At 43.0% G+C, this 22705-nt stretch overlaps 1 protein-coding gene across 4 annotated transcripts in view; it reads right to left on the bottom strand.

The window, feature by feature from the left end:
- The window catches only part of ATP13A4 (ATPase 13A4), a 150226-nt gene that overhangs the window by 56507 nt on the left and 71014 nt on the right, over positions 1 to 22705 (bottom strand). For all 4 annotated transcript variants that reach the window (XM_083177578.1, XM_083177576.1, XM_083177575.1 and 1 more), the window contains exons 4-10: positions 15050 to 15120; positions 14845 to 14925; positions 9734 to 9803; positions 7370 to 7504; positions 6752 to 6824; positions 4319 to 4447; positions 2181 to 2345 (exon numbers count right to left, since the gene is read on the bottom strand). In XM_083177578.1, coding sequence (XP_083033704.1) covers positions 2181 to 2345; positions 4319 to 4447; positions 6752 to 6824; positions 7370 to 7504; positions 9734 to 9803; positions 14845 to 14925; positions 15050 to 15120 — 724 coding nt within the window. The remainder of the gene's footprint in view (positions 1 to 2180; positions 2346 to 4318; positions 4448 to 6751; positions 6825 to 7369; positions 7505 to 9733; positions 9804 to 14844; positions 14926 to 15049; positions 15121 to 22705) is intronic.

Below are 22705 nucleotides of genomic sequence, written 5' to 3'. Positions count from 1 at the left end.
ACTGCTGCCAGCCATTGCTTTGTAGAAAATTGTGAACTTTGGTTGGGGTAACCCATCCATCAAGCTGGGTAATATTCCGAAACTTTTTTCTTTTCATCACCCCCCCAATCCACTGTGATATATCTCATTCGTCACATCATTGAGATGAACTTTCTCCACCCCTAATTATTGCAGATCCCAAGGGCCTTCTTGGAGACCACTTATAAAACGGAGACTTCTCCTTTCCTTCCACTATGCAGGAATAATAGGTTGCAAGCTTGACCCCTATACTCATTTTCGTACAATATTTTATTTTTATGTTTTATTTTCATATTTTATTGTTTTTATCTTGTAAAAATATTTGCATACAATAAATGGTTTGAATTTACATTGTGATTCTCTCAGTGAAACCCAGCGCTGCTCAAACCCCCTTGTTCCACTTTTTGCTTCATTTGAGGGTTCCCACAATTCCCTCCTGAGCAGCAGCTAAAGACCGCGCTTTCAGATACGTAACCCCTCCAGTTTTTCAATATATACATACCTGCCAACACTGGAGGCAGATGAGAAGGGACATCTGCACGTGCCCGAAATTAGGGGGCATGACCTATTATCATGGTACTCCTACGAGGCCACATACCCATTTTTTATGCTAATCAGGGCATGACCAGCGCTTTGAGAGCTGCTGGCCATGCCCTCAGCCTCTCTGAATAGACACTGTGCCATATATACACATGCCACCATCATTGCCAGTTACACAATGCCCCAATGCCAGCAGTTATGCCATAAACACAATCCCCCCCGCAGTGCCGGATGAGCAATGCCTGCCTGATTGTGGTGCTATTCTAAATAAATACTTTGGCGGTACTGTGTGGGTGTAGCCACATGCCACATGGGGTGCGGCCAATGAAAATGGGGGTGTGATACACATATGCCCCCAATAGTGCAGTGCCAGGTATACATATGTCCCCAATAGTGCCAGATACACATCCTCCACTCCGTCTCCTCCCTGTGCCTGGGTCATCAGCAGATCAAACCTCGCCGCCCGGCTCCTGATTGGCTGATGGCCCAGTCAGTCACAGGAATACTCAGTGAGGGCAAGGAGAAACGCGCAATGTGCTCTCCTCCCTGAGAACTGGAAGAAGCGGCGGACAATGGAGGGAGGGACAGCGGACTGACCTGCAGTGGTCGAGCCATCCAGATCGCTGCCGCGAGCTACCAGTAGCTTGCGAATGACGGGTTGGAGACCACTGGTCTAGGTCAACAGTCAAAAGGTTGACATGGGGTTTTTCACATTTTTTATACGAATGTTGACACAGGACATGGACACAGTTTCCAGTGCACTGCTTCGCTCGCTATGCTTTGGGCACACTATTTTACTCTCCCCCTACGCCCTAGTGGATAGTAGAGCATGAAATACCGCCTGTCGGCTCAAAAAAACAGTGAAACATCCCATGTCGCCCTTTTGACTGTCGACCTAGACACCGTCGACCTAATGCTTAGGTTACCCTAATGAGCTGTCGACCTTGACCCATGTCGACCTAATGATTGTCGACCAATTTGCTGTAGACCCAATGACCATATCCCATTTAGAGAGGGTATTGTAACTGAATAAGAAAGAGCTCTGTATCCAAATCAATTTTCTTGTATGAATGAATGAATGAATGAATGAATGAATGAATGAATGAATGAAAGAGAGAGAGGTGCGGGTTTGGTTTTATCTGGATTTACTCGGATCACAAAGCTGGATCTTATTGGCTATCCAAAATATGTGACAGCCGATAGCCAATCGGAAGAACTTGCGCTACTTTTGGCGATAATAACTAAGTAATTCCAAACTGCACATCTGTAATTGTGTCCACCGGGCTCCTGACTACATTCTCATCTAACACGTTTTTAAATCAATAGTGATTTTATTTTAAGCATTTTTACACAGCAATAAAAACTCGTCTCTGTTGTACAAATTAAATGTTCCAGGACTTCAATGTTTAACTAATACGTTAATAAAAAATCTTTTAAAATAAAATAGTTTTTTGGTAAAAATATTATCCAGTTAAGTGGATCATTGGTATTCCCTCTGGATGCACTGCTAGTAAAAAGCATGTCATTCATTTTCTACCAATCATTAGTTGATTGATTATTTTCATTGCATTTTGCCAGAGAAGAAGAATTACATTTGTCTGTCTGAAAGAATGTGACAGTACCTGTTCTCATTACGACAGCTTTCACAAGATCCGCAGACTTTGTCTGGATAACTTCAGTTCCACAGAAGAGTATATGTCTTTTGTAATCATGCACACTATGAACCTTCCATGGCTCAGTGTTGTCCGTATTTGGCAGTGGTGTCTTGGTAACTGGGATACTTTCACCTTACAAATAAAGACAGGTAAATCTCATTTAAATCTGTCACCAACACACTCGTATATAAAATTTTGGTGAAAATGAAGATGATAATATGAGACTGTCGAGAATTGCGATCAAAAAAAGAACTAAAATAAACATCACAAACAATACTACTCTGCTGCAGTAACCCCATCCTTACTGTAGTAATGGGGCTGCCTCTACCAGAACCTGCCCAGAGACTGGAGGCAGGGCTGCCATTACAAATTGTGGGGCCCGAGACTAATCAAGTGGGCAAGGCACGCCGATTGGCTCACCTGGCAATAAACCTTTTCCAGTCTCCAGCTTGCTGCGGGTCCCCTCCTTGCCAGGCTCCGGGGCTCTGGCCACTTATGCCGCCAGCTACCTATCTGCTCCGCCTGTCGAGTGTCTCTGGGGGTCTTTGCCGGCTTCTCTGTGAACTTCCGGAGGTGCCGAATCAAGCTTTAGATTGCTGTGGAGCTGGACGGAGCCAAGCTCCGGCCAGGGGGCTGATGTGCGGCGGGCTGGTGCTGTGAAGGGGATGATCACCGCCGATAAGATGACTCTCGGAGGCGGTTGCATAGTGAAGGGGGTGCTACGGGGACAGAGTGGCCCGGGCCCTACCCTTTGTCATAGCGGCCGGACCCAGGACAGTTGTCCCCATAGCACCCCCCTAATGGCGGCCCTGACTGGAGGAGACAGTCAACCCCATCAGCTGGGTCCTGGTACCTGCCCAAAGGATCTTACAGGCACTGGGGCATGTGCACACTCAGCGGAGGTGCTGGGACTGATGCATGCGCACGAGCAGTGGCCAGACCGTCTATGCTCAAAACACTGGCTTCTATGGTATGTGTTGGCTGCAGCCCTGGATTGGGCTGCTCAAAAGGCAGAAGGTGGCTTACTGCAGGAAGCTAGCTCTCTGCTAATCACAGCTCTTGCAGTCCCAAAGGGAGTAAACACCTACCAATGGGATTGTGTGTAGTGTCTGTTACCGATAGGTAGAACTTCCAATAATAGGAAGTCACTGGCAGTCACAGTAAAGCCAGTGCAGTCACGGAATGCATCTGGCTACATATGGCTCACTGACACCAGTGGAATAACTCCCAGAGACATTGGAGATAGTGGCTGCCGGGGTCCACTATCCTCCGAGTTTCTGGTATGAAGTTATGCCACTGATGTCAATGAATACATAGTACTTTAAGGTACTAGAACCCTAGACATCTGTGGTATTACTTTATGTACCCAGCTCAGCTCATTCTCCTTGCCAATTTGGTGGACATATCATGAAATGATACCAGACATAATCTGCCTCCCTTACGTTTACTGGGGCAAGCATGATAACTCAGTGGCCCTGGACGTGTATGTGTGAAGAACCTATAATATACTGTATGGTTTTGTCAGTTGTCCATAAATGTTTCATATATTGGGTATTTATGTTTTATTAAAGGAACGGTGTGGCTAGACATGACCCAAACTGAGCTGCCATGATTACACTTAATATATATGTCATGGACACATATATAATGGGGAATTGGTTTAGAAGATCTACACAGTCTATATATATATATATATATATATATATATATATAGACAGTCTTTAGGTCAACCTCAAAATTGTCAACATGCATCACATCGACAGGGTCACAAGTTCAACAGGTCATTTGTAGACATATACATATACAAAAGGTTGCCAAATTTTGTCATGTCTTTCCATTGCTCAATGTCGACCTTTTATATCTGTCAATCTGATCTGTCTACCATTTACCTGTTGACATTTTGACCCTGCAGACCTTATGCTTGTCGAGGTTTACATAGGACGTGTAATGAGCACCTCCGTACAGAGCTTATACAAAGTTAAGAGCACATAAAAGAGGTGCAGTATTATACCTTGGTAAAAAAAAAAAGCATATTGCTCTCAGTGTCAGTTGAAGCTAGAGCCTGGGGCACTGAAGACAAGGTCAAAGCTGTGTAATAGCTGTACCTGTGAGCATGCTTTCATTCACTATGCAGCCCCCACTAACAAGGAGTGCATCGCAGGGCAGAACTGTGTTTCTGCTAACCACCAAGACGTCTCCTGGAGCCAAGAAACGAGATTCCTCCTCACCGACACCTGCAGTAGGAAAAGATATTGAAAAGTGAGACTGTTTGGGTTGTTGGTCTTCAAGTTTAACATTTGATAAAATGTGAATTATGTTCCAGGAGAAGGTAAATAAGGAGACGCATGCGCAGGAGACACGTGCGTGTCCCCTTCCAACTGAGCTCCCTGACAGTCTCAGACACTCGCCCCCCCACCTCTCCACTCCCCCCCCCCCCTAACCCTGCCTGTCCAATGAGCACCGTCACTGGCTGAGAGGCGTTCCATCTGTATGATTGCCATTACCTGTGGTGAGCTAGTTAATTGATAAGAAAAGTGTTTCACTACAGGTGCTGGCAATCCTACATTACCAGGGAAGTCCAGGAACAGAGCATTTTCTCCCTAATGGAGAGGGTCAGATAGGCAAATCTAGTGGGGTGCAACATACAGTACACAGACTCTAAACGCAAATTAAATGCAGACTTGAATTGCTTGCTATAGGCAAAATCACCTCTTTTCATTTTTAGAGGCTTTAGTAAATTGACCCCATTGTCAGTGAGCTATAGCACACCTGCACTCTGCAGCCCAGCTACAATCTGTTCACATATCTTATACAGCAAATAATTATCACCATTTGCATTGTGTTTCTCCATGAATTGCATTATACAGAATGCCATGGAAGGCTCTCCTCCTACTTTAACTTACTTTAAGTGGTGGGTTTCTTTTGGGCATATCCCCTCTCCCAAGGTGGATATGCCCGGATAAGAGAATTTTTCCGGGTTTTGGAATAATAATAATAAAAAAAACATACTTACCTGTTACCTAGTGGTGCCCCGATGGTCCCTCGGCATCCACAATGTCCCCCTGCATCCACGGCAAGTCTTCAGCATCATCTCTGGTGTCTCCAGCCGCCGGAGATGCTACTGAAGGCCTGCCGTGGACGCCGGGGGACTTGGTAAGTATATAAAAAAAAAAGGGGTGGGGAATACATTTGAATTATTCCAAAAAAACATTGTTTTTGGAATATTTAGGATTTTGGATCTCCGGATACAGGATACTCAACCTGTATTTAAAGTGTAAGCCAGAGCTGAGGTTTGGGTGATCGCCAGGGTGATTGGCGGGGCGGATCGGCCTTGCAGGTGGTGCTGCCAGATGGCATACACCTAGTTACAGTGATATGCATGGAAATCTTCCAGGGTGGCCAGTGTCAGCAGTGCAGCTGGCCCAGAAAATTTTTGGTAATACCACTGAAGGGATTAAAGTAAATGTACTTTAAAAATCTTAAAGTTTTGCATATTTGAAGGCCTTTTTTGTTAACAGTGGGTCTAATTCAACATGGATTGCGGGTAGCATGGACGGTGTAATGTGTAGCTTAACTGCATCACAGCACTAAGGTCATTGGTTTGATTCCCACCTAACTGTGCAGAGTTTGTATACTCTCCCCGTGCCTGTGCGGAGTTTGTATTCTCTCCCCATGCTTGTCTGGGTTTCCTCCAGGTACTATGGTTTCCTCCCACAATATATAACGCTACAATGTCTGTGTGTGTGTGGGGGAAGAGGGGCAGGGACTGATGTGCATGATAAAAAAATTATCTGTAAAGCGCACACATATGTGCTATATAAGAAACTGGTAATAAATAATTAATAAATAAATATGCAATCCATTTGATTATCAAACAATTAGCGAACACAGTAGATATCCATATGCACAGCTGTGGCAATTTGATTGACAGGAAGCCAGCGTTTAGGGGTGGAAACATGGCATTTTCGGGGTGTGTTTGAGAAACCGCAGGAGTGCACAGGCGTTTTTGAAGGTGGGTCTCTGATGTCAGCAATGACCACTGGCAGCCTGTTTAGCAGATTAATGTAATCCCTAGACTGGCACAGATGGAAAAAACACTATTCAACGAATTGGTGATTGCGAATAGATCTGCGAATGCGGCACTATTGGTGATGCATTCACAATTTTGCAAGAGGCATTTATTCTTTCTTTCTGGCTGCTGACTTTTTGATCATAGGCAGCTGTTTTTTGTCTAATTAGAAATCCATGATGAAATAGGCCTAATAATAGTATTTTAAAATGTAATTAGATGTAGGAAATATACACAAAGACGAGATAAAATGTGTTTCGGTACTTATGTATTATCTGGGCTCCCATGTTAAATGCACCCCATTTTTTCATACCCCTACTATCCAACTACGCATGGAGTTGATTTTATATAGTGTGGCGAGTGCAGCGAGCCACCGTCCCCGAAGCGTGGCGAGCGGACGCGGTCCCATAAGAAAAACGGGAGCCCAGATATTACATAAGTACCTGTGTTTCTTATGCACATAACTCACCTTTATTTTTTCCATAGACAGAAATCTTGATGTTATTATGAGATTCAACTAGTCTGTGCAGTTTAACTGATTGCTGTAAATTGGGGGAAGCAGATGTGTATAAAGTGTTAGAAGAGTAGAGATAGGTAGGTGTAACACGATTACTGCTGATCTTTCATTTGTCGGGTGATCGGAAAATACTGTTTAAAAATAATTTACAATATGTTCTAAGGCATGTACAGTATATGGTACATACAGTATGAGCATATACGAGGGGTGAGTGAGTTTGGTTTAACCCAGACCTCAAAATGGGATCTTATTGGCTACCCAAAACACGTGACAGCCAATAGCCAATCATATAAATCCCAAATTGCGATAATTTGGCGTAAATAACCGAGTAAATCCGCGTAAAACAGAATCCGCTCACCCCTTTTTAAGGAATTAAATTATCTTGCGTGCATAGATTCTAGATTAAGATACCATTGCTATATCAAAATAATCATCCCTTCCTATAAAAATGTTCAAAGTACAGTATACAAAAAAGTTCAAGTACAGTATACAGCAAAACAATTCCTAAAGAACCATCTGACAAAAAAAGCAACTATCCTCCCTATAAAACAACACAGCAAAATCACTTACCTGCCTTAGTGTGTACACAGACAGAATAATACAAAAAAGTGTCATTATTATAATGGCCACAGAATATTCTATGTATTCCTCAGCGAACCAGAGGCATACACTGAAGACCTGGAACACGTAGAAAGGATTTAACACCTACAGAAAGAAAGTGAAATTGAAATATGGAGATTTTAGATGTAAACTACTGTAATATTGAACTTTTTTGTAATTTTTTTATTATTACATTTCAATCAATATATCGGTCACTAACTTATCTACTGAGGCTGAGAAAACATAAATTTGCTATTATTTTTATTGTCGGTTTGTCATTCTTTCTTTGTAATCTTAGAAAACCTAATACAGTGTGTCATTCCTTGGTCTTATAATGGCAGACTAAAATTTCATGGAGATCCTAAATATTGTACAGTATCATACCTCCCAACTGTCCCGATTTCCACGGGACAGTCACAATTTTTTATGACTGTCTCGCATCGCACCTGTGGGCAGCAGTGTCCTGCGGTTGAGGGAAGCAGTTAGATGACCCTCTGTCCCATGCTACTCTGTTTTTCAGAGCAGCAGTGAATAGACTGGAGGCAGGATGTACGAAGACAAAATGCGGTAAAAACCCCAGTTTTTCCACATTTTTAAATTTACCAAAACCCGGCCACACCATCTTCAGCGGGCAGGGTATCTCCACCTTTGGGTGGCGATACCTTATAGAAGCCTATGGACCCCCTCCCTATCCTCCCTGCTGCTCCTCCTCCCCCAGCAGCATGTTGCAGCCAGGGATGTCCTTCCGGCTGCACGGGGGAGGAGGGGACGCCGGGGACCACGGAAGAGCCCAGGAGGTAATGGAGACCCCCCGCAAACCACATTACATTGCACAGCGATGCCAGCCAGATATGTTAGTACATATGCGCTAGCACTGCGGTGGGGGCGTGGTGAGGGGCAGCAATGTATTTTAATACATCCCGCCCTGGGAGAGAGGGGCAGATAGCAGGAGCTCCTAGAGCGCTGACCATGCCCCCACAGAGGCAAAAATGGGACGTGGCCTCATGAGAAGTGCAGTGATTTAAGTCCACACCTGCTAATCATGCAACCACACACCCTAATTTTGGGCTGGGACATTTTGAAAACCTGTACCTGTAATATCTTCTCACCTTGCCACCTACAGTATGTCCTGAGGGATTAACAGTATGCACAATTAGGCCACAGCCTCAATACCCAGTTCTCCAAAATAGCACTACTGTAGGTGTTGCTTTTAGAAATGTACACTTTGGGCAGTATTCAATGAGAAAAATTCTCTGTGTTTTATGGCGAGTTTGTGCTTTTCTCGCCTTGGACGGAGACTTTTGCTCTCAAAAAGCGAGCAACCCTATTCAACGTGCACTTCTCGCCGTCTTTCTAAGTGATTTTCGCCGTGTCTCTCCATGTAGCAATTCTCTATCTTTTCATGGAGAAGTGGAATATGAACTTTTACAATAAAAGGTTTTTTGTTTTAATTTTGGTGTAAAAAAAATCAGGAATTTTAATCTGTGAAAGGGCATGCTATTTTTATTCATGTGCTTATAGCACATGAATATATATTTAAATAATTTTTTTATTTTTTTTACACAGAGCAGCCAGCAGGGGGCCGGGAGCCGAGCCGCTCATTAGATATTCATATATTCACTGCACCCGATCATTACATATGCACGATCGGGTGCAGTGAATACCCGGCCCCCTGTTGGCTCTCCGGCGGGGCAGCCTGTGCTGCCTGGCTCCCGGGGAGCCCACCTCCCCCCCCCACATATGTTCTGGGGCAGGCAGGGAGAATTCCATCTCCCTGCCTGCCGCCGTCCTCAGGCTCCCTGCGGCGTCACCTCATACGCCGGATTGGCTGATACTCGCCGCGAGGGGCGGCGAGTATCAGTCACATTGAATACTATCTAAAGTGCCGTGGCGGAGAATCTCCAAACATGGAGAATCTCCGCAAAAACACGGCGAGTGCATGGCGAGCGAAAAAAACCGCTCGCCATGCACGGAGAATATTTTAATTGAATGCGGCCCTTTGTGTCCCTGTTGGTCTTTCCTAGATGTCAAACTATTATTTGTAATGTTAAATCTAATACTGGGATCCCCAGTTCCCCAACAACCATAATTCCCTTTCGGTTTGAGGTAATTGTGCCAAAGGACCAAGAATGTACTGTATGTGACCTCTTACAGGAAGATTTGTCATTTCATAAGCACTTGGAAACTGTGCAGGAGAAAGGGTTGAGAATAGTTCTTTTCTATGATAAACACCCAGACCATGGAATATATAACTGAGGGTTTTAAATTGTATATTTGTTAAAAACATGTTAAATCCTGTTCATTTATAAGTAAATTAGATAGTAGATAATTCACCTCTTTAACAAGTAGTTTCCATATTGGAACAACTCCCACATCGATTATGTTGGGTCCACAGATAAGTCTCCTATAAGGAATCACATTGATACATTTTTTTTTTATTTCTATCAACTTCCAGTACAATAGAGAAAATACTGTATTAATGTAATGTACCCATTAACAACTTAAAGTTCATAAACCATAGACATTCACCGTTTCCAGATCATACACTGTTGGTTGGTAAAATGAAGAACACATTAATAGTTTGCGAGGAAGGGCCAGGGATTTGTTCATTTGTGAGGATAATGTCAAGATTTTGGCTGCATAAGAGCCTCCACAGTGTTTAATCCGGCACTGACAGCAACGGAAGCTTGCATGGATAAACACATAATAATGCAATGTAATGCAATGCAATTCCTCTGGCTGTGCAGGATGCCTGTCAAACTCAGAGGCTTTTTTTTTTTTTTTTTTAAAAGCAGGCAAACCCATGTCTTGTAAATGATGAAAAACCTTAAAGTTCACCTGGCATACCAAATGGCGGCCAGACTTGCACCACATTACCATGCCTCCCAACACTCTGAAGATACTATGTGGGACTCCGGTAGCCAAAAGGGGTGTTGTCTCTACAAAAAGGGGTATAGCTTTGCTGCAATGCCCTGAACAGAAACCACACCCATTTTAATCACTATGGTGGCACGGCCAGTGCTTTGTGAGCTGCTGGCCATGCCCCGTCCCTCTGTCTCTGTGATTAGATGCTGTGCACATGGGCATACATAGCATATAATCACAGCTGCTCTGCAAAGCAGAGTACCCACTGACAAAGTCTCCCAACTGCCCCCCACACTGCTGCCCACGAGTGGTATGTGGGATAGTCCCAAAAACAGGACTTTCGTGCCAAAATAGGGAAAGTATTTATTATATCCAGTCCCAATTCTCTCCATGAACAGATTTTGCACCGTTGATGGGAACTTTGGGTACTTGTGAGTTATCTGGGCTGCCGATTTTTTGATTGTATGCCTTAAATTAAGGCATACAATCAGATGCGATGCGATGCGATATCGCATCGCATCGCATCGCATGCGACCATCGGATGCGATGACCCGATTTTTCCATAGGAATCAATGTTAAAATGGACTGAGTCCATTTTAACATGGAATTCAATGGGAAAAAGGGGTCCTTTTCATACCCCTACTATCCAAGTGGGCATGGAGTTGGATATAAACCTGTGGCGAGCGTAGCGCGCCACCGAGCCCGAAGCGTGGCGAGCGAACGGTATTCAGTGTCCCCTCGCGGGGCTCGCTACGCTCGCCTCGCTACGCTCGCCACAGGTTTATATCCAACTCCATGCCCACTTGGATAGTAGGGGTATGAAAAGGACCCCTTTTTCCCATTGAATTCCATGTTAAAATGGACTCAGTCCATTTTAACATTGATTCCTATGGAAAAATCGGGTCATCGCATCGCATCGCATCCGATGGTCGCATCCGATGGTCGCATGCGATGCGATGCGATGTGCCCGATCCGACCCGATTTAGAAATCGGGCGCCCAGATAACTCATAAGTACCGAACTTTGTTTAAGTACATTTTTGTATAAATAAATGTGCAATGTAATAAAAAAAAAAACATTAAAATGTATGGACAAATAATGATAGTGATGCATGACATTAAAACAGCTGTAATGTCACCATAGTATTGTGATAAACTAAATGAAGCTGCAACAAAAAGTACTATAGGAGAGAAATTACAGGATTTTCAGTGCTAAAAGGATGGTCCTAGTCACACAGGCATAGGCAGTTATGCTGTCACCAGCGTGTAAAGACCTTCAGATGGTCTCCCAATGCCTCTGTACAGGATCATTCAACAAAACAGAAACGTGGAGGATTCTAGTCTAATGCCCGGTACACACCAGGACGAAGGTGCTCGTGAGCGGGTCGTCACAGGAACGTACGACCCGCTCACGAGCTGATGGGGCCGCTGACCCACCATGAAAATTGGCAAGTAATGCATTCTGGAGTAGTAGTAGTACGTTTATTTATAAGGCGCCACAAAGTGTCCGCAGCGCCGTACATAGCAAACAAAAAAAAACAAATTACAAGGTAACGTACAGGGTGTGTAGAAAGATACAGTATAAATAGGGGTATAGCTGGTAGAACTAAAATCAGCATCAGTTCAGAAGTAGGTGTCAAAATAGTCAAGGAGACCGAAGATGAAGTAGAGGAAGGGAAGAACAGGACAGGAGCACAGGTGAGGTAATGAGGTAGGGTGAGTACGTGAGGAAGGAGGGCCCTGCTCATAAGAGTTAACATACTAAAAATAGGTGGGTGGACGAACGAAATACAATAGGATAAGTAGGAACGGAGGGGAACGGAGGCAGGATAGGAGGATCAAAAGAGGTTAGGAGGAGGGATAGGCTAGTCGAAAAAAGTGGGTTTTGAGGGAGCGCTTGAAGGAGGTAAGGGAATCAGATAGCCTGATGGGTGGCGGGAGGTTGTTCCAGTGCAGGGGGGCAGCGCGAGAGAAATCTTGGACACGGGAGTGGGAGGAGGTGATTAGGTGAGAGGTCAGTCGGCGGTCAGCGATGGAGCGAAGAGGACGGGAGGGAGTGTGGATAGAGATCAGTGAAGAGAGGTAGGGAGCTGTGGAGGAGGAGAGAGCCTTGTAGGTGGTGGTGAGGAGCATAGGAGAAATGTTCTAAAAGGACTTATGACGCATAGGCCCTTATTCTAGTTGACTCTTTGGGATGTGCGTTCGTTTGGAAATAATCGTTGCGCACGTTGGACCTTCAAAGAACACACGCCTACAGGTCGTCTGCATCCGTCCGGATGGACTTTCTAAGAAGAGGGAGTGTCTTCGGACTGCATCCACACGTCCGTGTGCGGTGGGAAGATTCTGCACGGTCCTACTGCGTCCGAATGGACGGGAAGCTGACCGTACGCACAGAGTTGGTGTATTTGCGCAAACCTCAGTAATCTATTCGGAAATCATGCTTCAGCAACATGACACCCTTATCCAATTAGGCTACCTCGTAACTTATATATTATTTTTAAATGTAATCAGTTACTTCCTAATTGACACTTAAACACATTACTAGCACTTTAGATTAACCCTTACATCATGTTAAGTTTTATTACTTCATTGTTGCACCTTTACCTGTCTTAGTGGTTCCAATAGAACCTGTGAAAAGTGTTTAATTAATCACTAATGACTAGAAGACTGGATTGTATTGTGTTCAGCTGCGAGTGTTTAAGGGGCGGGAGTACTAATTGGGCGATCCAAATGCCTAGCACATGAACCCATGCCCTCCGAGAAGTGAAAGCTGCTTGTTGTCACCGAAGATTTCTGCCATGTTGGTTCGCTTGCGCTCGGTGTCCAGTCCGAATGCACACCTACCACTGGTCGTACACTCCCACGTCTACGCCCACATTAATGCCCAGTTTCGCCCACTTTGAAACCACGCCCTTTTACAAGACCACATGACGCCCATATTACACCCATATTTCCCGAGGGAGTTTGGTGGACATTTGTAGACGGTATTGCTGAGAACTAGTGCTAAGACACTGCATTGCACATGCGCATTGCATTGCTTACGCATGCGCAGGTACCTGAAAGTCGCCGTCCGAAAGAATGAGGAACGGACCGACTCAACCAGAATAAGGCCCATAGTCTCTCACGTCATATTAAAATCAAAACAGCAAGGTAACAGGTTTAATCATTTATGTAAGAGAGAGGCTTATTGGACGTTTGTACTGAACACGTTACATCCGGCTGGTCTAAATGAATGTATAGAGCTTAATATATGAGGTTTTCAGGTGGGTCAATTGCCAATAATTAAATAACTAAATAGCTTACGGAACATTCCAACATAATGGATGTACCTTGATTTAAGGCAACATGATAGAATAGGATAATACCGGTATATGTTAATATGTGATAATAGTACTTATTTTATCTTGTAACTGTACACTCCTCCTCTTTTGAATATTTATGTTTCCCTTACTTTCTTTATGGATCAAGCGATAATCATACAAACAATGTGTCTGATCTATACTAAAACACCATGAGAGGTTCACAAGATGAAATCAACTGATTCTAACAATTTAAATCAAAATAATTATTAAAAAAAAAAAAAACACAATAGAAACATATTGAGCATAATGAAAATATCAACATTTTGCTAGACTAAGGTTCACTGTCTACACGGGAACTTCCCCGGCTGTTGAATTAGGATTGGAAAACGTTCTTTTTCCCTGCGACTAATTATAAAATTATATCTATCGTGAATTAGGATGACCATTTCTCTGGTATGAAGGGAGGGGAGGTTGGAAATGTATGGAGCTGTGGAATTAGAGATGGCCTTGTATGCAAGGGTGAGGAGTTTGAAAAGGATTCTGTTGGGGAATGGGAGCCAGTGTAGATTTTGTCAAAAGGAAGTGGCAGAAGTGGAGCAGTGGTAGAGGAAGATAAACCTAGTCGCAGAGTTGAGGACACATTAGAGGGGAGCAAGATGGAAGCAAGTGAAGCCAGTGAGGAGAACATTGCAGTAGTCAAGCTGTGAAATGACCAGCGAGTGGATGAGAAGTTTTGTTGAACTCTGGGACAAAATATTACCCTACGCGAGCAATGTTGTGTATCTAGAACAGACAGGATTGTGCCAGTGGTTGGAGGATTTTGGTAATAGGGGAGATGGCGTTTTCAACAGTGATAGCGCTCAGACTTCTAGGAGGAGCTGGCGGAGATGCGGAGAGAGGACAGATCAGGAGAGGCAGAGTTGTTTGTCATCATCATAGAGGTGGTATTGAAGGCCAAAGGAGTTAATGAGCACACCCAGGGAAGTAGTGTACAGGGAGAACAGAAGGGGGCCAAGGACAAAACCTTGAGGGACACCAACAGGAAGGATGGAAGGAGGTGAGGTGGTGCCGAAAGCAGACACCAAGAAGGAGTGGTTATTGAGGTAAGAGGTAACCAGTCAATAAAAATGCTAAAAATGTGCAAACATAATTGCAAACAGTCCAGAACTATTTCCTTTTTAACTTCTAAAGCAATATAGACTATTTTGAAGGCAAACATTAAGCTACTGTATTTGATATCTAAGCTTATATATAGCTAATATATATATATATTTAGTCACCTGACATCCTGCTCTTCTTTAGTAAACCCATCCGCAAAATTTTCATGTATAGATGCACAGGTATAATAATCTTCCAAGACACTGAAATTAAAATAAAACAGGAGGCAGACAATGCAGAATTATACAGTATTTATACAGAATAATTAATGAATTAGTAATTATACAGTATTATAATTTCTTGCAAAAGTAAAACCCACAAACATACCCAGCTTTAGTAAACTGCATCTCACAGTCATCCCATATGTAACGGATTTTTTGCACCTGTATATATCTAACCTATATGAAGAGAAAAATAAAAATACAGGTTTGTTTATAATCTGAATGATATAGAACATCAAAGACTTATTTTAATAGTAAATGAAAGGCTGCTACAGAGGGACAATGCAAACACATATTATACATATATAAAAGAGCATCAAGAAGCCAAGTAACAGCTAACCAGTGACAGACAGGCTATAGACAAACAATTCATATTTAAAGTACTGAATGGAAAACCCATTTTACAGAATGAAATATACTGGAGTGTGTTCCCAGGACGTTATACTAAATATTGTGTACTTAAATAGCTGAGATTAAATTAATATCTCCATATTACCAGAATCAATTGTTCTCAAATATATATATATATATATATATATATATATATATACACACACACACACACACACACACACACACACACAGTGACAGGTATAAATTTGTACATTACCTCAATTCTCACCCCCCCCCCCCCCCCCCCCGCCACCATGTACCTCACTAAGTCCCCCCCTCATCTTCATTACTGTGCCGCCGCCATTGCCACTCCAACCTTGGAATGGAGAGTGTAGGAGAATTTTATATGGTTCAGAGGATATACAAGCGATATGATGAGTGCAATAGGAACGAAATGATTAGATTAGATTTAATATTTTCACCTACCAATTATAGGTTAATAGAAGGAATATGTCTTTAAAAAGACAGGGTTCCATACAAGTGATGACCTTAATCTGGACACAGATTCTGTGTGGGTGATGTCCTCAGCTAACCTGGAACAGGATATAATTCCACTTAATTTTCATACGGATGTGTGCATCACACCTAACTGTAATACATAATTATAAATACCTGCCGTATAGAAATCTTAAACGTAGGTACTGCCCACTCCTAAAATGATCACTGGGCAAACAAGGTTCTCTGTCCACAGTGCAAGGTGGATAGTTCACCTATGAAAGGGATCATTCAGGTGGTCACTTCTCAACAAAGTGATATTTCATGGTGGTAGATAGATACAATTTTAATATGACCCCAAAAGAGTAGAAAACATTTCACATGAATTACATAGATATATGGGCCAAAAATGTGGGGTATTCGTCCCCAATTTCAATTAGATGACTACTATTAGTTTTACAGCCTATACATTACTTTATTCACCACATAGTCCCTTTACCACATAAAGAGGTGGCTATACATCCAACATCGATAAATTGGCTGAGTTCATGGGGTGTTACATAGTAGGTAAGGCTGAATAAAGACTTGCGTCCACCGACTTCAACCTAGTTATGCTAATTCAACCTAGTTATGCTTATACTAAGTTACTACATTGCACCTATGTTTCTTATAAATACCCCTGGATGTTTTTAGCCAATAAGTGTTTGTCCAACCTTGTTTTAAATGCATTTATTGTTCAACCCCCAGTTTCAATTTGAAGGCTATACTCCGAGTACGCTCTTGGGAATTCATATACAGGGTTCTATGACCTATACATTACTCCATTTATCACAACCTAGTACCTAGGTCCTGGTTTCGCAATACCAGTCCATATGGGATTTTCTCTATTTCCATAGACTCCAAGATCACTTTGGGGAGAAGTGACCACCTGAATTATCACTTTCATAGGTGAACTATCCACCTTGCACTGTGGACAGAGAACCTTGTTTGCCCAGTGATTATTTTAGGAGTGGGCAGTACCTACGTTTAAGATTTCTATACGGCAGGTATGTATAATTATGTATTACAGTTGATGCACACATCCGTATGAAAAGTAAGTGGAATTATATCCTGTTCCAGGTTAGCTGAGGACATCACCTACACAGAATCTGTGTCTAGATTAAGGTCATCACTTGTATGGAACCCTGTCTTTTTAAAGACATATTCCTTCTATTAACCTATAATTGGTAGGTGAAAATATTAAATCTAATCTAATCATTTCGTTCGTATTGTACTCATCATATCGCTTGTATATCCTCTGAACCATATAAAATTTGTATCTTTGCAGATGTTTGTATAAACTTTTTAAGTAGCTTTAAGAATACTCCGTGATTTACAGACCCTGGGGGAGATTCTCTAAGATAAAAATGCGTTTTTTTTTTGTGCTGCCCGGACCTGTGACCTCCTCCCTGCACTGATCCTCTTCCGGGTGCAGGGAGGAGGAGAGCCCGGGGCAGCAGCAGCAGTGCTGGGTGTGGGAGGGAGGGGGGAGCCGCCGGGACCTGCTTGGAGACGGCGACTCTCACCGAAAAAGGACAGCTCTTAACACAAGAGCTGTCCTTTGCTATAATTATCGCATATGTTAGAACATATGCGATAATTATGATTGCGATGGGCGGCGAAGGGGGGCGGAGCTGGGCGGCGAGTTTTAGAGAATCTCCCCTTATATCATGAGGTCTAATATCGTATGTATAGGACATATCTGTATTACACAAAATATCCATTATGTGTATATTGTTGGTTTTAATACTCATAGTACGTCCCTTTTTCTTTTTTGTACCACTTAGTCATACCCCTGATGAAGTTGTTTTGACGAAACGCGTTGGGTTTAAATAAAGGAATTGCTTGTCCGAATGAAGTCTACGTCTCATTTCAAAAAGGACAAGAGAACTTTTTATGTCTGATCAGAGGATCAGGTTAATGTTTGTCAATTGTAAATATTGATTGGCTAGGTGGTAACAATTTGTAGCGCACTCCAATAACCCCCATATTTTGTTCTGTACACGTAGGCCCTCACTAACAGGATAGCCCTATCGGAGGGGCAGCTGACCTTTAGACGAGAGAGAGAGAGAGAGAGAGAGAGAGAGAGAGAGAGAGAGAGAGAGAGAGAGAGAGAGAGAGAGAGAGAGAGAGAGAGAGAGAGAGAGAGAGAGAGAGAGAGATATATATATATAAATCAAACACACACACATACATACATATGCACAATGTAGGGCAGGGTCAGCACGCCTTGCTGTTGCAGAAACCTACTTGCCCTGGTGTCTTCCTGGGTATAGAATACCTTGTATGTAGACGAATCCCAAACGGGAATGGTGGCACTCAAAGGACTTGGTAAATAAAGAGTCAAGACCAGGCTGTGGTGGTGTCCAACGTTTCAGTCGGGATGACTTTTTTCAAGAACAAATCACATACTGATTTGTTCTTGAAAAAAAGTAATCCCAACTGAAACGTTGGACACCACCACAGCCTGATCTTGACTCTTTATTTACCAAGTCCTTTGAGTGCCGATAGATAGATAGATAGATAGATATGTACATATACACACACACATATATATACAAACACAGGGGGCCCAGCACTCACTACAACAAATGAACTCACCTTAACATTCAAATAATCAATTAAATAAATAAACCTCCCTGCCACAAATGGACAGGTTGATGGCTGACCGGTGTAACCCCATTCTTTCACGAAATGACCTTGTAGTTTGCACAACATAATAAAGATTACAGGGGAAAACAATGATGTAAATAACATGGGTGGATTTACAATTCATGGTTTGTCTAATTTCAAATTGCTTATCTGAATAAGGGTGTTTAAATGTATGACAATATGATTACACGTGGTACAGGAGAAACAGCTGTAGCATCCAGGGGGTTTAAAAGAAAATATTAGTGGGTCTTTGAACACCTCTACCGGTAATGTCGGTTTTCATTAACCGGTCTTTTAAATTAGAATCTCTCTTGAATGCTGGTAGTGGTCTAAGTGATCGCAACCCTGGTAGATCCTGATCTGTTTTTATAATAGGCCATAATGCATTAGTAGCATGCCGGATCACAGGGCTAGCTGTTGGAAAAAGTACTGGTCCACAGTAAAATAGTGGAAGCATCCCTATTTTTGGTGACAAACAGTTGATATCTAGGGAGACTAAGCACATGCTGTTTTAATCTAGTCTCCAGCATCTCCCTGTCACTCATGATCATTTGTGACAACGGGAGGGAGTCCACGTATTAATGCGGGTGGGTGGTGGCTAGATGCCATAACAAAGGTGTCTCCAAGAGGCCGTGTACTTGATGGTTGACTCCACAGAGTTCACATAACTAACAAGCTCCTAGAGTCTTTCCTCGCCACCCGTCCACAACATAAAAATATCATCTATATAGCAAGTATACATCAATAGATGCTTGCTAACTTCAGGACAATTCAGAAAACATTTTTCCTCCACGACGAACATAAAAATATTTGCAAACGAGGGGGCCAAGGCAGACCCCATGGCGCACCCCCCCCCCCCGTAATTGCAAATAGTAAAGTTACGCTTTAACGTAAGGTTCAGCAATTGACAAAACAGGTCATGATCAAATAGTGTAGGGTCAAGGTTCTGACCAATAAAGCTAGATAATACTCCATCATGTGGGATGGAGGTATAGAGGCTGCAAACATCCAAGCACACCATAAGGGTATCATCGGGAACACAACAAACCTCCCCTAACAACAACAAAAAACTATTCATATCTTTGACAAAAGATTTTTTAAGAGGCAATAAAGGTTGCAATAGAAAGTCCAACAGTTGAGCCACTGGTTGATACAAGGAGTCACAAGCAGCGATAACTGGCCTCCCCGGTGGCCGTACACGATTTTTATGCACTTTCAGCAAAGAATATAAGACCGGAACTTTGAGCCATTCAGAATACATCGCTTCAAAGATTTTTGAAGGTATCTTGCCACTCTTGACGGCTTCAGAGAGCGAGTTCCAGCTGATATTGTTTTGTTGGATTATGCCTTAGTTTACAGTATACCTCTGTTTCGGCGAATAAAGTTCCTGATCTTGAACCACAATGGACCTTATGACTATATCTTCATATTTACCAAGGGCTTTTAATGCTTCAGCTTCAACAGGTGTTAGATTTTTTAAATTTTTGCTGGTGCCACAGAAAATTTGTTAACGGATTCATCAAGCAACCGTCCAAAAGGTACAAATGGAGGGGTTCTGTGAAGGAGGATCGAAAGATGACATATCTACTCATAAGAAATTTTTCCTTTTCCAATGGATTATTCTGCTCCTGTTGAGAATGATACTAAAATGTTCTTGGAGTCTCATTTTACATAGGAGTTTATGTTGATCTAATTCCCACAAGAATGGATCATGTGAATTTGTTGGTACATAGGATAATCCCTTGTTAAAAACATTAATCTCAGGTTGAGTCAGAATGTGATGAGATAACCTGATAACTACATTCTCCGGTTGTCTGCCAGACGTGGCGGATTTCGCCTGATTTAGGCGGTTTTTCTTCCCCCGGCGTGGACCGATCTAAAGTGACATCTTGAGAACTGGATGCTTCATCAGACTCAGATATTACAAAGTCCCTGTCCCTGGTCACAGTAACAGAATCCTTGCGTCACCGGTTCTAAGTACCTCAGGGTTGCAATGGACGTCTCTTTCTATCACCAGTCTCTTGTCGTTGATTGCCCCCAGAGAGCCAACCGTACACTCGATTCTCATCATAATCTAAGTCGACTGTCCATTTGTTACACTTGAATTTAACTAAATCCTCCTTATATATTTTGCATTGCTGTTCAAGTTTATCAAGCCAATGTGCATTAGAGGCATCATTCAATTGACCATTATTCTCATTTACAAAGGTACTGATCTTTGTACGGGTCGTTTGCAATTCACGGCCCACTTCCGCATTGACGAGAATCATTAAATCAAGGGCACAACAGTTAAGAATTCTTATGCACTTGCGGACAAAATCAGGGTTAGGTCTCCCGATCCTCGAGGTTTTGCGGACTCCAAAGCACCTAGGGATTCTTTTTGCCCGAAAATAGTCAGTCAGACAAGGAAGTGCCGTGTAACAAGAAGTCAATTTCACGCCGTCTCAATCGGAATAATTGATGATATATGTCATCTATTGGAAGGCCAGAGTCTTGCAATTGATCACTCTCTTCAACTAGTATGGTTTCAATATCTGCAGGTGTAAATGCAAAAGTCTCACAAGCAGGTTCTGTAAAAACCTGACATCCAGGGATATCTCCTGCATCTGCAGTTACAGGATTATCCATCCTGAATATTACAGGTATACGTTAGGTCATGGGTCCTCAAACTGCGGCCCTCCAGATGTTGTGAAACTACAAATCCCAGCATGCCTTGCCACAGTTTTGCTATAAGGGAGTGTTAAAACTGTGGCAAGGCATGCTGGGATTTGTAGTTTCACAACATCTGGAGGGCCGCAGTTTGAGGACCCATGGGTTAGGTGGTAGAAGTAAAAGGTGAGACGCTTTCAGGGTCCAAAAGGCAGTACAATAAATCAACCCATGCAACTTTATAAAATACTTGCTGGTGCCTTGCAACTGGTGTGAAGGGCAATAATCCCCCCACACAATTGTAGTGATCCAACTCTGCCGGCACTCAGAGACTTTTCAGCAGAAAAAAACGTGTATTAAAAATACAAGTTGCTGGTATTAAATATACAAGTTGCGGGTAACATTTTGGGGGACAAACCCCATCTTCAGACCCTTCCTACAGCAACTGTAAACTCCAACAGACACCACCTTTGCCTAGCAGTGCCTTGGACCGAAGTGAGCGGCATTGGTTTCCGGTATCAGCGGGACGCTGCGGGGAGGTTCGGGGAGCTGGCATCTTCAGGTAAGTATAAAGGTGGTGTCTGTTGGGGTTTACAGTTGCTGTAGGAAGGGTCTGAAGGGTTTTTCCCCTGAAACGTTACCCACAACTTACCCGTATTTTCTCTGCCGTCTTATGTCCCTACGTCATAGGGATTTGGAGGATATAGATAGAATATATATATTTCCAAACACTGCAGCACTTGTGCTGGAGTGCTGCAGTGTTTGGAAGTCTATGTCGCTGCTGTTGTATGCTGACTGCAGGCACCCACCAAAGCAATCCTTCTTAAAGTGGCTGTGCTGGACCACTATATATATATTTTGTCCGGAATGCGCGGAACCATGAGAATTTTGGTTAAGGTATTATTCCGGATTTTAGGCACAATTTTTTTTTTTTTTACATACTCACCTGTTATCAGCGGCATCCCAGCACTCGCGCAATGCATCCTTGAGATCGGGGATGCCGTTGAAGATGAATCTAATAGTCCTTTGGGCCTCTTATCCTGTAGAATACATAGGAGACCTGTAAATATATATATATATATATATATATATATATATATATATATATATATATATATATACTCACCTAATCCAGTTAAAATGGGTTCTCTTCATTCCATGTAGGCATTCCAGGGGATTCAAAAAATAAAGAGCCAGAAGTCTCCATCTTGGTTGTTATGCTGTTACAAGTTTTGCAGAAGTTTCATCAGACCTTCATTAACCTCCTTAGGGGAGTATGCAACATGCCGCCGCTATTTCTGACGTGGGAAATAGCGGTGGCTCCCTATTCAATGCAGTCTTTAGCGACAGCATGGATGTGGGGTCATGGCAGAACGGGTCCGACTTTAGAAGCTGTTGCGCCCGTTCTGCCAATAATGGCTGTGGCTTGTTGAGATCCCGGCCGCAGATCGACAATCCCTACGGAGAGAACGGAGAGGGGAGAAAGTGCGCCAGCAAGCCCAGCGTGTCGGAGCTACACGGGATACGGCAGCCTTACCCGACCGTTCTCTGCTGTGAGACTGGAAGTGGATGCGGTCAGAGCCAGATTAAGGTC

Source organism: Crinia signifera, chromosome 3 (genome assembly GCF_055691185.1).
Source record: "Crinia signifera chromosome 3, ASM5569118v1, whole genome shotgun sequence".
In the NCBI taxonomy this organism is placed as follows: domain Eukaryota; kingdom Metazoa; phylum Chordata; class Amphibia; order Anura; family Myobatrachidae; genus Crinia; species Crinia signifera.
The sequence above is the reverse complement of the archived record's forward strand: the minus strand, read 5'-3'. Positions and strand labels throughout refer to the sequence as shown.